General features: G+C 46.4%; 1 protein-coding gene across 1 annotated transcript; it reads left to right on the top strand.

The window, feature by feature from the left end:
• Positions 1-1,012: 1,012 nt before the first annotated feature.
• Positions 1,013-8,021, top strand: LOC120651270 (formin-like protein 4). The gene is made up of 4 exons (XM_039928730.1): positions 1,013-2,386; positions 2,483-2,682; positions 6,520-6,761; positions 7,016-8,021. The coding sequence occupies exons 1-4, from the start codon at positions 1,092-1,094 to the stop codon at positions 7,799-7,801; spliced, it is 2,523 nt and encodes an 840-aa protein (XP_039784664.1). The 5' UTR covers positions 1,013-1,091; the 3' UTR covers positions 7,802-8,021.
• Positions 8,022-17,197: the final 9,176 nt, after the last annotated feature.

The following is a 17,197-nucleotide window of genomic DNA, read 5'->3' as shown; positions in this document are numbered from 1 at the left end:
TTGACCTTTTTTTTTCTTTTCTCTATGAAGGAGAATGGAGGTGAGATCTTTTCTTTTTCTATGTTTGGAAAATTTAATTCCATGGAGAGAAATAACACATATAATTTATTTCTAATTATCTGTTGTAGTCCGATTCTGTTATATTAGATTTGTGTCGACCTAACCTATGAGATAGCAATGAAGTTTATTATAATACATGGTTTTAGAAATTTATTTTGAATATTAATTTAATTAATACTGAATTATATACACTTTTGAATTAAAATATAATTAGATTTCTCAAATCACGTGCGTGTCGCACGTGAGTATATGCTAGTTAGAATAAAAGAAGAAGCATTAAGTCGCTTGATGATAACACAATTCCTACTGTCCTACAAACTAATCGAAGCTCATCAACTGGTAAGATTCCTTATGATGGAATCTGTCCATTCGGATTCGAAAATAATTTTTTGAATTTATTTAGAGTTTAACTGGTGTCGTTACATTGGCTGACAAGGCCAAGCCAATCTCCAACCATGTCTTTAAGAAAAAGGGCTAATTTTGGGCACTAAGTAATCCACTTAAATTTGTTTGACCCATGCCTCAATATTGGCTGAGCGTACAATATAAAATGGATTGTTAAGAGATACAAGAAATAGACAATTGTTTCCGAGGTCAGAAAATTATCTGACTTGAAAACTTTCCAAACGACATTGTTATTTCTCAGTTTCGCTGCGCTTTGTCAAAATTAAGGAGAAACTGCGTTTGCTGGCTTTTGACGCAAGGTAATATTTGCACGGATTTGTTTTAGAAACCTGATACAAATTCACTGCTAGAAATAAAAATTGCCGAAATAGAATATATTCACCCCGAGAACATTTGACCGAATAGCAAAAGTCAGCATTGTTATAAGAAAAGAAGTGCCACGTGTTCAGGAGACGTTGCTGCGAAGCAAACGGCTTCCTTCCTTTCCCCGCACTCCTTCCTTATTCCTTCCTTTCCTCCTTGTCCCTCGGCTCCGCTTCCCCTCCCACTCTCACACTCAGTCCACTGTCATCTCCCTCCCTCTCTCTTTCTACTTTTCTAGGTAGGATCTCTCCTCACTGTCACCAATGTCTCAATTACTGATGCTCACCCCACTCCTCGTCCTCGTCCTCGTCCTCATCCTCCCGGCCGGCGCTAGTTCCTGGGGCGACGCCAGGAGGGCGCTGCACGAGCCGCTCTTCCCCATCGAATGGACCCCGCCGCCGTCCACCACGGCGCCCCCAGCACCGGGCTTCGCCGCCGACCCTTCCACGTCGGTCCCGCCCGTCGACAACGGCGGGCCCGCACTGCTCCCCTCACCGCCGCCGCCGGACACCGTCACCGCAGACGCCTCCTCTTCCCGCACGGGCCCGGCCCCGCGCTCCCGGGGTGGCGGCGGCGGGACACCCAAGGCCGCCATCGTCGTCGCCTCCGCTGCGCCGGCAGCCGTCCTCGCGCTGCTCGCCTTCGCCGCCGCGTTCCTCCTCACGGGCCGCCTCGCCCGCCAGCCCGCGCATACGCACAAGCCCCCCGCCCTCGCCGCCGCCGCGCTCCCTGGGCCTGCCTCCGCCGTTGTGCTACACGCCGACGCCGTGGGCACCTCTACGGCGGGATCGTCGTCGGGCGCCACCCCATACCAGAAGGTCCGCTCGGGGCGCGCGCGGAGGGGCATGTGCCGCGACGTCGACACCGTCCCGAGCCCAGAGCTACGGCCGCTCCCGCCGCTGCGGCGCGCGGGGTCGTCCGACGAGGACGCCGGGTACTATACGCCTGGCCAGCGCTCGGTGGCGTCCGCCGGTGGCGAGGGCGTCGGGACGTGGAGCGAGGCGAGCGCATCAAGCCCGCGCACCACCACCCCGTCCCGTCGCAGCCTCCCCAGCCTTACCAGCGACTTCTTCGCCCCGACGCCCACCGCTGCGTCCATGGCGCCACCACCTCCCGCCCCTCCTGTTCCGCGCTCCCGCCGCACTCTGCCGCGCACCCGCTTCAACGCCGGCTGTGCCTCTGACATGATCAAACAAATGGTCTCGCCACCCCCCAACCCATCACCGCCACCCCATCCGCCTCCCCCACCTCCATCGGCGCCAATATGCAACAATGCAGCTCCTAAACCTCCGCCGGCACCGCCGGGGCCACGTGCTGGCCAATTATCAGCAAACCGGCTGCTGAAACCAGAGCAAACAGAGGGGCCAAGTGTCACCGTGCCGAGAACGCCTTTCATGTCTATGAAGAGGGACAATGACGGCATGCCAATTCGGACGCAGGATGATGCTTCCGTTGATGATGAAGCCCGGCCGAAGCTGAAGCCGCTGCACTGGGACAAGGTCCGGGCGTGCTCCGACCGTGAGATGGTCTGGGACCGGCTCAAGTCCAACTCATTCCAGTTAAGACAGGATTTTCGGAACATGCGTGGAATTATTGGATGTTTGTTACGTATCGACTCATTAGAAATTATGATGTTGACATGAGTTACTTGCAGGTTGGATGAGGACTTGATCGAGGTGCTTTTCACGAACAATGCGGCAAATGCACCTCCTAGGGACACACTGAAGAAAGCTTGTGTGCCACAATGTAGGTCTGAAGAGAAGGTCCTTGACCCCAAGAAGGCACAGAACATTGCCATCCTTCTGCGTGCACTGAATGCGACGCTGGAGGAGGTCTCTGATGCACTGCTTAATGGTGAGCAATTCTTTGGTTACTGAATATTTTATTAAGCAGAAATATCTACAAAATATAATAAGGTGACCTCATCTAATACGGAGGGTTAATTGGATTTGTGCCATTACTTCTCGAGAAACTATGCCACTGCAATTACAATTCATCTGCTGTTCGGAATACGCCATTCTTATGCCTGACACCGTCTTGGCCCAGTTGCAGGTGCACCCATACGCCCCACTCCGTATTTTTGTATGGACCAAAGTGCCCTCGTTACTATCATCTCACTCCACTCACTGACATGTGGACCCCACATGTCATCCCCTTCCTTCTCCCCTCCACCAACAACGGTGACGGCTGCCACCACTGCGAGTGATCCGTTGTCCCTCGGAGGGCTCCGCCACCGCGAGGTCTTTGTCGGAGAGGAGCTTTCACAATGATGAAGGCCGATTCCTTCTGCAGAAAACCGGCTAGTGATGCCTCGGCAGAGGAGGCCTTCTGCGGCGTTGAGTCTTGTGTTGGCGCGAGTGCCAGCGTCATGCTCCCCAACTCGCCAGCCGATTCCACAGCCTCCTACACCGACTTGGCGTCTGAGGACGCCGGCGCTGAAGGAGGTGGTGACACTGGAGCTGCAGTGGGGTGGGGGCAGAGAGCGCGGCCACAATGTTTGGTTCTCACGTGGGAGGGGAGGAAAAGCATCGGCGCTGGGTGGAAGCAAAGGCGACAGCGGCGGCGGTGGTGGCAGCGGGGGGCGCGAAGGTGAGGATGGAGAGGAATTGCTTGGAGGAGGCGGAGTCAGGGTAGGACCAGCCGAGGGAGGAGGAGGTGGTCATGGTGGAGCGGGTGCTGGTGCTAGGTTCTCCGACGAGATGATTCCATCACGGGAGGGACGCTGTGAAGGGGGAAAAGAAAGCGTAATGGGATCGGCCGCCGGTGAGGGCGGCGGCGGACGGATTGGTGAGGCCATCAAGTTGGGGCTGGTGGTGGTTGGGGCTAGGGCAAATGAGGAGAGGAGAAAAAGGGGGATGACTTGTTGTTCACGCCTACCAATGTCACCACTGGGAATTGTTATGTTGTGATCCAAATTCATTGCACAAGAAAAGGCCGACTTCTGATGGAGTGAAGCGGAGGTCTGTCGCCGGAGGTTTTGCTCCTTGTTTGATAATTCCTCTTGTAAGCCGCCGCTAGGCATTGTATACACACACACCCGATATAGTGAAGATTTGCTGGCTGGCGCCCGTGGTTTTTGCCTTCCGCATTGGGAGAGTTTTCCACGTTAAATCCTCGTGTCCCCTGCAATTGATCTTGTTGTTCTTCGTCGTTGATTTGCCGTAGCTTCTAACAGGAATCAGCGATGACGCCCGCAGACGTCAATGGGGTGGCAGGTATTTCATGGGCTACGAATAAATCCGCAAGCGCACGGAGTACCGCCGTAGTATTTTACTCGAGAATAACCCGGGGTGTCATTTATATTTTCGCAGGGAAGGCGGCAGTGTGAAGAATATAATTAAACTAGGGGAATCACTATGGATTAATGTCAATGATCTGAGCAGGGGAATAATGTTCATGATAGAAAGGGGATAGTGTAATATACAAGCGAACCAGATAACTCCATCTCAGGATATCGGAGAGGTGAGAGCAAGATGAAGGGTAGCTAGAGCCATAATCTATTCTACACTCGTGAGCAAACTGGTTTGAGTCGTTCATACACATAGAAAAGCCTGCGAACATGGACTAGGGAGACTGCATCCAGATGAGCAGGGCAAGCCTGAACATCCGACGACTTTATGTACCTCCTACCCCTCTAACCGAACGTGGAGGATTACTAGGGCTCAAACAGGGCTATCACCACCTGCCGGCTACCTCTACAAACCGTGGGATAAAGTTGCATCCAAACACGGTTATCAACCCAGGCACCACGCCTGCGCTAACAAGCACCACTCTAGCCTTGCGCAAGAACACCCTTGTCTATCCGGGGCCTTAGTTCTAGAGAGCCCAATTAAGGAAAATGTAACAAAGCCATGAAACAAGAATTAGTCTATGCTTATGAATCTCACAAAGCAAACATAGCTCACAAAAAGGATCATATACACAAACATGAGCATATGTACCAAAGTACTGAATTAAAAAATAGACTCTAGTACAAACTCAGAACATTACATAAAGAGAAGATAAAAGACATACCGGACTACGACTCGTACCCGAACTCCTCCTGACCTAAGACCTCTACAAGTGAAGATGAACTACATCTTGAGAGATTGGCTAGTGTAGCTTGTAGTGATGATGGAGATCTTCCATCTCCTCCATGTCTTGAAATGGAGCCCCTCCCCTCATCATATATATATATATATATATATATATATATATAGGGGAGCCACCCTCTCCTCGGCCAGGAAATAAGCACGAGACCCCTTGAACCGACCTAAGGAACCAATAAGGAGACGCCACGTCAAAGCCTGAAGGCGGTGGGGCCCATGGGCCGGTCAGCCGACCAGGGTGGTCGGCCGACCACCCAGTGGGCCCACCAACCTTCCCTTTTTGTTCTGTGGACTGTTCTTTGGGCCTACTAGTCATTGGCTTGTATCTTGACTTTTGTCACATTGGTCTCCTTCTCTGGTGGGCCCTCCAATCCATGTATACTTGTGTAGCGGCATTTGATTGGATGGCGTCTTGCTCCTTAGTTGAAAAGGGTATGATTGCCCTTCATTTCCAGCTAAAATCTGCACTGAAAGAAATCTAGAGAGACATGTGGAATTCGGTGATTTATTAGTGGCACGAGTATAAGAAATGCAAGTTCATCTATTTATTGTGACTATATTGACGCTCAGAAATGGTCGTTAATGAGCGTCAACACATGTGGGGCCACATGTCAATGAGTGGAGGGAGATGATAGTAGCAGGGGCATTTTGGTCCATACAAAAATTGGGGGGGGGGGGGCGTATAGGTACGCCTGCAACTAGGCCCGACAAGGCGTTAGACGTACATAATGGCGTATTCCCAACAACGTATGGGTACGCCTGCAACTAGGCCTAACAAGGCGTTAGACGTACATAATGCCGTATTCCCAACAGCAGGTGAATTGTAATGGCACTGGCATAGTTTCTCTAGATGTAATGGCGCGCTTCAAATATGGTATAGTTATAATGGCACAGATCCAATTAACCCTAATATCTAATATCTTGGCTGAGCATTAGGTACTAGGTTGTCGGTCCAATATGTCAAGTAGTTATCAAGGGACGGAGTACCTTTTAATTAGTTATGATGTGGACATTTCTAGGACTATAATCAGATAAAAGGATTCTTTAATTTCAAAATTATACTGTCTTGCATTAGTTTCCAGGAGAACCCTTTGAGCTTTCAGAATGTTTTATTACTGTAGGATCTCAACAATACCATCTGCAGATATCTATGACTGTACAGGCAGACCTTAACCAAATATATGTGATGGTGACATGGTGTCACAGCATTAGCCCAAACTCAGATACTTAACAGCAGATAGTTTTATTATGTATGCTGTTTGAATTTTCATTTTGAACAGTCTTAGTAAACTTTGCAGGCCACTCTACAATGAGCATTATATACATTCTTCATATTATGTCTGCAGTAGCGCAGAGATGTTATATTGCGCTACTGGAGTTTAGGACTTCTCAATATTTTTACACAAAGCATGTTTGGAAGTTTAGTATCTTATAATGCTTATAGCAATGCGTATTGAAGTATATATGAGAAATTTTTCGTTCAAATTTAGGCAAAAATGCAATACATGCTGCTCCAGAATATTCAATCAGATACATCGTCGTATTCAAAGCTACCCTTTCTAGTTCTACTCACAGTGGTAATTATTACTGACATTTTAAATAGGCAATGCTGAATGTCTGGGGGCTGATCTGTTGGAAACCATAGTAAAGATGGCTCCTACTAAAGAGGAAGAACTGAAACTTCGAAACTTTACTGGGGACTTATCAAAGCTGGGTTCAGCAGATCGGTTTCTTAAGGCTGTGCTAGATATACCTTTTTCCTTCAAAAGAGTTGACACTATGCTCTATCGAGCCAATTTTGAGAGTGAAATAAATTATCTCAATAAATCTTTTGGAACATTAGAGGTATGCCTGTGCACTTTTCATTGTAACTTCTGTCACAACTATCTACCTTAACTTGTATGTCATTATTTCTTATGTTTTGCCTGGAAACAATTCTTTAGAAATTAAGTCATTTTCCTAGCTTACACATTTTTGTAGATAGCTCGGAGCTACTCTGGATTATGGTGGAATCAACTTTTCAAAATTGACAATTTTTCAATAGCACATCCCGAGTTTTTCCTTCTTGTTTAGGGATTTTTCCATGTATGGGTTTGCAGGCCGCTTCTGATGATTTGAAAGGCAGTAGATTATTCCTGAAGCTACTTGAAGCTGTTCTGAGAACTGGCAATAGAATGAATGTTGGCACAAACTGGGGTCAGGCAAAAGCCTTCAAGCTCGATTCCCTCCTAAAACTCGCAGACGTCAAAGGTACTGATGGTAAAACTACCCTGCTACACTTCGTTGTTCAAGAAATTGTCCGTTCTGAAGATGCAAAATCTGAGAAAGATCCAGAAAGTCAAAGCAGAAATATCGTCAAAGATGAACAGTTCCGTAAGCAAGGACTAAAAGTTGTATCTGAGCTGAGCACTGAGCTAGGGAATGTCAAGAAAGCAGCTAGCATGGAGTTCGATGTACTGCACGGCTATGTATCCAATCTTGAAGCTGATCTTGGAAAGATCAAGTCAGTCCTCCTGCTCGAGAAGCAGTGCACCCAAGGCCAGAATTTCTTTGCAACGATGCATGATTTTCTCAAGGAAGCTGAGATGGAGATCGAACATGTCAGGAGCGAGGAGAATAGGGCTCTGAGAAGAGTGAAAGAGATCACCGAGTACTTCCATGGGGATGCAGGTAAGGAGGAAGCTCACCCTCTGAGGATATTCATGGTGGTGAGGGACTTCCTGTCCATGTTGGACCACGTCTGCAGGGAGGTAAGCCAGCAAGACAGGACGGTTGTTGGATCAGCAAGGTCATTCCGAATGTCAGCTGCCACAACGGCGATGCTGAATTTACATAGCCAACATGGAAGGGATAGCAACTCGGACAATGAGAGTTCCTCGCTGTAGGAAATGTGGATCAGGGAGGAAACACGATGAATTTTTGAAACAAACAACCACAAGAATTCTGTATAGATGAATACTGTTACATTTTGTCATAGCAACCCAAGCACATATGTAATATTTTGTTAAGTATAAAGATAGGCGAAGTCATGTTGTATAATTATCGATGGAGGGAATTATTTTCCGTACAAAATAAATAAGTCATCGGGTAGTACACCTTTGTCCTTGTTTCAAAACCGTTAGGACAGAAATCAAGTTTACTTTTAAGTCAGATCAAGAGAACAACCAGCAAATAGAAATCAGTGATAATTCATTCTGCAAGACTATCAAGATTTGGAGAGATGTTCTCAAATTCCACTAGAGATTTGGACTGCATTGACTTTCATTAAGATATTGTGTTATTGCCATTAATTTGTCAATGCTTCAGCTACGTTCAGCTTGTGGATGTCTCACATAAAAGGAAGAGCGTGCAGGGGGCAAATTGAAGGTACCAGCCGTTGACGACCAAAATTGGTGCGACTAGGCGTATCGGTCTGATCGGTATGCATAGACCCGTCAGATCGCTCTAGGTGATTCTGTCAAAATGCAAATTTGACTTCACCATTGCGTAGCGCTCATCGAGTTGATCAAATGCATATATAGAACGTCTGATTTGGAGTTCAGATGTGAGAGTTATGACCTCGGAAAGATATGACCAGACTCGGACTAGTCCAACCAGTGGCTAGGGCAGTCAGACCAGCTGTTTAGACAGCCCAATTCGAATTAGAAGTTGTATTTTGATTCAAAGTTAATTAGGGTTTCGACTTTTATGACCAGCTAAATGAGGATATCCAATCCAATCTATCAAATACATTTACCCATTTATGCTTTTTCTTTGCCCTAATCTTTTCTATCCTTGTATTTTATTTTTCTCTCATCTCCATGGCATGAGGGGGCATCCTAGCTAGCCTACTGAGACTAGACTAGGGTAAACCACCATGCGCATGCCGCGACGGGATCCCTCCCCTGCAAACATATTAAACATATCTATCGACGGACCTAGTCTGGTCTCTAAAACCGGAAGTTTTGTCTTCCAAAGTAATGCAGCAAGAAGTGCTGCTGCGGGTGCATGTTCAGTGCTAAGTATTTAAAGTGACACGTTTTCACGTCAACACCAGCCTTGGAAATTTATGCAAAAGAGCAGCGAACTGAGAAGGGGGTGGTGATAAGGAACGAGGAATAACTCCCAGCGACGTAACGCAATCATCACCTCCTGCTCGGTTGCGCTGGCTGGACTTAATCATTCTCGCATTTCCTTCTTTATCTGCGAAAGCGATCTCTGTTACCCATCCTTGCGTATAGAGATAACAGATAAAGGAACCAGATCATGATCACGGACAGAGTATGCGTCGATGGCTTTATTTCTACAGAAAACCTTCATTGCATCTTTCCTTTTATCCTAAAGATACATATATCATAGCACCGTCCATGGGACTGGGATGAACTTGATGTCAAGCATCCTAGAAGGCGAACAAATTTATAAACAGCAGTCGAGAGGAAGTGGCATGTGCTCCACGGAAATTTGGATTGCTGCAAAATCATCTGAAATATCGTGGCCCAAGAAAGGGGATGAATGGGTTCCTTTTTGATTTCCATAAGTTCTTAACCTAACACTAGTATCGCCCATTCTACAAATTCCCAACCTATCACCTGGAGCACTAGTGTTGCCCAAACTACTAACTCGAGAATCCCCTTAATATTTCGGTCACCGTAAACTATAAAACCTGAACTAAATCAAATATTGTTCACCTCCTTGTGACACTTTTTGGCAGCCAAACTTGGCAAGGCGCCGAGGCCGAGTCGACCGGTCTGGACCTATGTAATCCGAATTGGTTTAGATCTAAATTTTAGAATCCTTTTGTAAACCAATTTGGAAGGGGTACGATCTCTCCGGCCTATAAATATAAAGGCTACGGCCGATTGAGGGTTTTTTTAACCACAATCGAATCAATACATCTATTTTACCCTTTTTCTCAAACCCTAGCTTTCCAACCCCTTTATTTGTTGTTCTTCTTGCATTTTTACGGCGTCTTAGGGCATTCTGGGTGGCCCGCCGACTATTGGACAACCCTAGATCTTCGAGCTCCGACTGGGTTGCTCGTGAACTTGAGGTTCTAGGTCTTCGCTGATTCTCTGCATCCAACCGGTCTGACCGGTTGGTGTGACTGGTCTGACCGGTTGCCGTCTAATCTCGCTGGTGATTTGATCATTGCGATTCACGCGTTCTAGCGCTTGGGTGTTGATCAGATTTGCGTCAATATACTTTTTGGCGACTCTGCTGGGGAAGAATAAATCTCCATTGGCTGCTATGGCCAGTGAAAAAGGAGATGCTTCCAAGGTAGATCCATCTAATGTCATCAGCGTCAAGTACGATGACATACCTATGGACGATCGTCAGAAGTTTGAGGCTAAGCTCAAACAGCAAGAGGAGGAAGCAAGGAAGAATCTGCTCTCATGCTCGGGAAACACGGAACGAGGTGATCAAGAAGGCTGAATTCGTCATGCCGCTGTTCCAATCTACTTCCTCTACAACCAATGTAAGCGCTTCTCCCCCCCCCCCCCACAACTTTTTGATCTACTCATGTCCGAGCTTGGGAAGAAGATTGAGGATTCTCAAAAGTTTACGCAAGAAACACTTCTGACTCTCTTTGATTGGGTTGACAAACTCGATAAGGGTAAAGGTGTAAGTCATGCTTATTCCACCAAAGACCTTAACCCTAATCCTTCAGTAGCACCTGCATCTACAACTGACGTAGTATATGGTATGACACCGAATTATTTCGCTGGGCAGACACCACCGCTAGGCACAGTTCGCCCGTCCAGGGCCGAACCGATTCAACAGGATGCACCAGCCGGTTAGACTGGTGCCTCAGCGTCTGGAGCGGTCAGACCGGTGCCTCAGCATCTGGAACATTCAGAACGGTCCAACAGATCGGACAGACCGGTGCCATGGTGCTGGCCTCGGTGACAACACCACCGCTCGCACCAAATTCAAGTTTGGCGACCCCTGGCTGAACAGATGAATTGGTAGATTTTGTGCCGCCATATACCACTAAATCATATGGCGAACCACCTTTCCCACTAGTATTTCCACACAGATGATGAGCACTACAGATCCAGCAACACAACATCTAAATTTTAATGCTCAAACATCAACTAGTGGTAACTATGAGGCCGATCTTGCCAAGATCAAGGCAGATCTGGCCACATTACTGTGACACCCCAGCCCAGGGCTTAATAGGATTAATAGGATACTCATATCAGCAATTTGCAACTTCTTTTCTGGAAGCCGGTCTTGAAAGAACTCCGAAGTAAAGCGTGCTTGGCCCAGAATAATTTTAGGATGGATGACCGACCGGGAAATACTTCCCGGGTGCGCACGAGTGAGGACAAAGTGTGCGAAAAAGACATGTGTTGGTCTGTGAGGATAGTCTGTGTCCTAGTTAAGCTGCCAGATTTAAGCGGGCCCTGCCTCGGGGAGACGGGATGTTACAATTACTTAAAATTGAACTTGGGCAAGTTGGTTTTATGAGCACTAGTATAGGAGCCGTTTATATCAATGTCCATATTCTGATGCATTTGATTTGGTTCCTTATCCTACTAGCTAGCGTGTTCCTGATTTTGTTAAGTGTAGTGGTGATGATAATAAATCAACTTGGGAACACATTAGCCAATATATTGCCCAACTTGGTGAGGCTAGTTCCAGCAATGCTTTGTGTATTCGCTTATTTTCTTTATCTTTGACTGAAACTACTTTTTCTTGGTTTCCATTGTTGCCCCCAAATTCAATCCGCTCATGGAATGAATTTGAACAAAAATTCTATGATCACTTTTATAGTGGGGACAAAGAAGCTAAATTGACAGATTTAACATCAGTTAGACAAGGGAGAGATGAATCCATCTCTAATTATTGCAAAAGATTTAGGGAATATAAAAACCAGTGCTTTAATTTATCAATTTCTAATAAAGATTTAGTTGATGTGGCTACTGGTGGTTTGTGCTCACACTTTAAAGAGAAGCTTGATGGGTTTGATTACTATTCACTTAGTCAATTGCAACTTTGGGATTTAAACCAAGATTATAGATTTTAAAATGCTAAGGATACCTATAAAAGCCATCGTTCTAATACTCATGTTGTTGAATATGATTATGATTCATCGGGATAAGGATAAAAAGGTATACACTATTGAATTTGTTTGGCCATCGGAGGCCAAACATTTTTCTTGTGCATCACCTAAGCCGATGTAAAAGAATCAGAAAGAAGATCTGAAATTTACTCTTGGTGTCTCTAAATGCGATCGAATATTTGATGAACTGTTGCGTTTAGGACATATTAAGATTTCTCATGTCATACCGCCGCTTGAGGAATTAAAGCGGCAAGCTTATTGTATTCATAACTCTCATTCTCATGCGACTAATAATTGTAATGTCTTCCGTCGCCAGGTACAATCGGCTGTTGATGGCCCTTAAGTCCTAGAATCAGCCGTCAACTCCTGTAGCTTTTCATAACATTTTGTCACCAAACTTAGTTGTAGGGCTTTTATCTAATCAAGTTCCACGAGTTTTGGTGAATCAAGGTCTGCAGGCACCCACAAGTGAACAAAAAAAGAAATACACAGAAAATCCCATCCTTTATCACTTACAAGAAGGGCCCACCTAGCAGAGCAAATGGGCGCGCCACGCAAGATGCACATCATGATCAACATCAGGGCCCACCTGTCAGCCTGCCAGAGGAAGGTGCACCTAGGGGAAGCTCACCAGGGGGCGGCTGACCCCTTGGGTCGGCCTCCCGTCTAGATGCATTTTTAGGTGGAGTGGCGCCTACTCAACCTCCTTCCCATGGATAAGGTTTCCTTGTATATGGATAGGTGGAGTGGCCCCTACTCCTCCTCCACCACTATATAAAGGGCCTCCCTCTCACCCCTCATTGAACACACCATCCAAGAGATTAGAGTAGTGCCACATTGCAAAGGTAACGTACTAGTTCTCTAGTGCTTAGAATAAAGGAGGAGAGTGAGGAGGAGTTCAGGGAAGCACTGGGCCTGTCGATGTTCTTCTCCAAGCTTGTAACTCTACAGATACTAATCTTTCATGTTCTTGCATAGTACTAATCTTTGAGTGAGATCAGTTCTCTTACTCGCGGGTTCATCGCTCTATTTTATACAAAGTGTTGTAGTTTGCTATAGGGTACCAAATGTAGTTAGACTACGGTAGTAATCAATACCATAGACGTGGTGTCTAGGCTAAGGATTACCTTCATTTGCCTTATATCCTACGGTCTATGAGGTAGTCCACAGGTTGTGACAGCCCTGTTGGTCCTTAGTAGTCCTCCATGTTCGGATATAGCATAGAGCCGTTGGCCGGAGTCTCCTGACCCTTTCAGGGATAAGCCGGTGCCTGAAGCGAGTATCTAGCCCGAGAGATCGACCTTAACTCATCCCTAGTACTACCTCAAGAATCCTCTCTATCCTCACCACATATCTTGGTGTCCTTGGACCGACTTAGTAAGAAGTTAGCACACACACATTCCCTGTGGGTACGATACCCTTGAATACTCACGGGTGAAAGCTACAATAGTATCCGTACACTTGCGGATTTCTTCGCAGTCATTAAACTACCCAACATCAGCCATGAATGAAGGACGATTGATATTTCCTGAAATGAAAGTTGATAGAGCTCCATTTCCTGTCCACACCATTAATCTGCACAATGCCAAGGTGCTACTTTGGCCATAACAAGCTGAAGCTGCAAAAGGAAAAAATGTGATCATTAGTGAAGAAAGACCAAAGAACGCCGATGTCAAAATTTTGGACAAGGAAGTGGTGCTGGAAAGACTCTTGATGGCAAGGAGTTAATAAACATTACTATCAAAGCTCGTACACCGGGGGGTGGGGGTCGGGGCTGTCAGGCCCGGGAAGCGGGACTGCTCACAGGCGTGGAATATTCTAGAGTAAGGGATAATACATGAAATATACCTTACCTCTTTGTAACTACTCGTACAACAGTAGGACTCTAACAGTATTCGGCTAGGACTTTCCATGTAAACCTATCCCCCAGAATATATAAGGGCAGGCAGGGACCCCTCCAAACATCGAACAACACCTAAGGCAATACAAACAACCACACAGGACGTACGGTATTATGCTCCGGTGGCCTAAACTTGTCTAAATTTTTGTGTTCCTTGCACCTTCTCGTTCTGATCCCGGTGAGTCCCTGCCTACAATCAATCTTCTCGGGGTATACCTCGGAGAGCTTGGTGGCTAAACACCGACAGCTAGCGCGCCACGTAGGGGCCTTCGCCAAATATCGCAAAGAGAATTCGATGACATCCTTCGACTTCGACTTCCTGGCTATCTGCGCCGGAACCACTCTCGTCTTCGGCTCGTGGGTCTGCACTGCCAATGGATCGGGAGGTTTATCTAGCCACCTGATCAATGCCACGAACACGGAGGCACCTCGGCAGGAGCAACTAGGCGAGATCACTTCCGCCGAGATCCTTCTTCCTCAACTAGCGGATGAGATCGAGAAGATGTCCCTCTTGGACACGGCTCCAACTCGCCCTCCTTTGACTCACTTTCCACTCGCACGGAGGAACTCGGCCGTGTCGTACTCTACGTTCAATCACCGCAAACTCCACCAAGGGGGCACTATCCAGGAAGCCACCACCTGCTGGATGGCTCCTCTTTTCGACTCTTATCCAGAATCGGATGAGGACTCCAACTCGGATAGCTATCCAGGTTTGACTATCATAGCAACACCACAAAGTTGAGTCGTATACTGGAAGGACTCTGAACCCGTCGATCTACTCGACAATGCTCGGCTGGTGGCTTGTCTTCGTGACCTACCTTTTCAATCGGGCAGACCACTCACTCCAATCGGAGAGGAGGGAGTTAGCTACATCGCTCTGGTCGACTACAACACAACTCATTCAACACCGGATCAACAGGTGTATGAATCAATCCATGGAGACAATAGCGCCCTTGGATCTCAGGTCAATCGATACACCAACGAAAACTTGAATGAGATCTCCGATGATGAGTTATCGATAAATGCTCTGCAAGATGAATCTCAACAAGACAAAGACAATCGGTAACAAAGAAATCGCCGCCGCGCTGTCTGCATAAGAAATGCGACTACTCGGGCTCAACACACTATTGGTATTTCTTAACTCTTACAGAGAAGTCCGTAAGCGCACGGAAATACCGTTGTAGCACTTCACCCGGGAGTATTCGGGGTATCGTATTTTCCACGAGGAAAGGAGGTGTAACAGTCTTTGAGCTAGTTCACCCATGAGAACAAGAGATAGGTTAGCCTAGGCAGCATGGTTTATCTAAGGGAAAGGATTAAGGTAGGCTACACTCTGCTTCTATTCGTTTACTTCGAGCACCAGTCTGACCTTGGTCTGCCAAGGACCTCCAACTACTAGCTCTACTCTAAACCCAGGCGGGGGGGGGGGAGTACACTAACCACGCAGACTGTCTCCATAGCTGACGGACAGGGCTGTCACCACCTACCGTCTACCCCACAATGCCAGCTGAGCTCGAGGCAAATAAAGGTAATCTAGGGCCTAGACACCATGTCTAATCCTTCGACTACTACTCTAGCGGCGATCATGGTTTACCCGTCTTTATCAGGGGGCCTCTACTTGAGTATCCGTCACAAGAACGGACGATGAACCTGCAAACGAATAACAACAGGGAATAACTTTACCAAGAACATAACCAAAAGATAAACTCAGGTACTTACTCAAATGTTTCGTACCTGCCAAGGTACAAGCAGAAGAAGGATGCCGACAATCCCGGCACTCCTCCACACTTCTCCTCACACACTCCCTATCCTAATCTACATCTTTTCCCCACCAAAGTGTATCTTGTGTTGTGTTGTTGTGCTGTGTGGGGGACTCTCCTCCTCCTTATGTAGCATCTCCAAGGGTGGATCTGCGGTTAGACTCGCGAGGTGGTACTATGCACATCCGGGATGGATGTAGGGGAGCCGTGGGAGACTGCTGGAGAAAGCTGGGCCTGAACGGGCCCAGAAGGGGGTCGGCCGAACCAAGGGTTCGGCCACACCCTTGCTGAGGCTGTTTGGGCTCATCTTCGGCCGACACACTCCTTGTGGGCTCCTTATGTAGATTTCTGGGTGCATTCCTGGAGATATGTTGGTTTAGTATGTCATTTAGGCCCTAGGATCCATGTGTGTGTCGTTGTGTTTGTCGGGAGTGTCTTTTCTCTTGGGCTTGGGCTAATTTTCTTCAGGATGTGGGCACTCTAATTCTCGTGCTCACATAGAATGCCCTGATGTTTACTTTTCCCTTTGTTTGAGCACGGTTTTTACCCGTATGCAGACATGGCTTCCTTTAAACAGAGATTCACCAAAACTTGTGGAAATGATTAGTATCAAAGTCCTAATTCTAGTTTGGTGTTTGTTTTGGCCCAGATCTTTGCAAGAGTTGACGGTCCATTTTAGCACTTCAGGACCGTCAACAAGACCCCCACACTTAGCCCTTTGCTCGTCCTCGAGTAAAGGTTGAAGGACTAAGGTGGATGCAACTCCTTTGAATGCAACCTGCATACAAGTTATTCCAAACTTCTTCCAATCCTTGTGAAACTTTTGAGTGGCTACCATGATATCTTGGGTAATTGAAGAATGGAACAACATAAAATTCAGGTTCCTAGGTCTTCCTGCTTAGAAACTTGTTTTTTTATTTTTGAAAAGAAAGAATAGTCTTGCTCCTCAAATTATTCTCTCGAATCAGTCTTTTTGTTTCAAATCCTCACCAAGGCAATGTTGTTGCCTTCTTTTCCCCTATCATTTAAACATGCTTATGTGGAGATCAGAATAGGAGTAAAGAGGCATGCTTGCTTTGCTTGTGTTGCTAAGTCAAAGTCTAGATCCAAAAAAAACAAGTCATAAACCTTGATCAAGATGTGCAAGTGTGTGGTGATATATATATACATATATATATACATATATATATATACATATATATATACATATATATTCTTTTTGGGTAGATGGTGTATGAACTCCTTTTCATGAACCATATCTCTTTCCTTGATTTCTTTTGGATGTGAGCTATCTCTTTTTTTCTTTTTTTTTTGACATGCCTTGTAGGCATGTGGCATACCTTCTTTGGGTATGCATCTTTTTTTTTCTTCTTCTTTTTTTGGACATGTTTTGTGGGCATGTGGCATACCTTCTTTGGTATACATCTTTTATTTCTTTTTTATAGCCCACATCATTAATGGTAACTTTAGACAGAGGGAGTCATTGTGTGACTTGGAGTTTTATTTTGTGGTGGATGGGAATGCTTTCTATCTTCCAATCTGGAAGTATAGCATATGAGTGGGCGTGTATGTGATC

Source organism: Panicum virgatum, chromosome 9K (assembly GCF_016808335.1).
Source record: "Panicum virgatum strain AP13 chromosome 9K, P.virgatum_v5, whole genome shotgun sequence".
Taxonomy (NCBI): domain Eukaryota; kingdom Viridiplantae; phylum Streptophyta; class Magnoliopsida; order Poales; family Poaceae; genus Panicum; species Panicum virgatum.
Note: the sequence above shows the minus strand (reverse complement) of the source record. Positions and strands in the feature narration are given on the sequence as shown.

What these genes read in the sequence shown, in the direction of transcription:
- LOC120651270 (XM_039928730.1), top strand. Translation starts at nt 1,092, where the DNA reads ATGTCTCAATTACTGATGCTCACCCCACTCCTCGTCCTCGTCCTCGTC. An exon ending in CTCTGATGCACTGCTTAATG is followed by an intron (nt 2,683 to 6,519) that starts GTGAGCAATTCT and finishes CATTTTAAATAG; the next exon opens with GCAATGCTGAATGTCTGGGG. An exon ending in AATCTTTTGGAACATTAGAG is followed by an intron (nt 6,762 to 7,015) that starts GTATGCCTGTGC and finishes ATGGGTTTGCAG; the next exon opens with GCCGCTTCTGATGATTTGAA.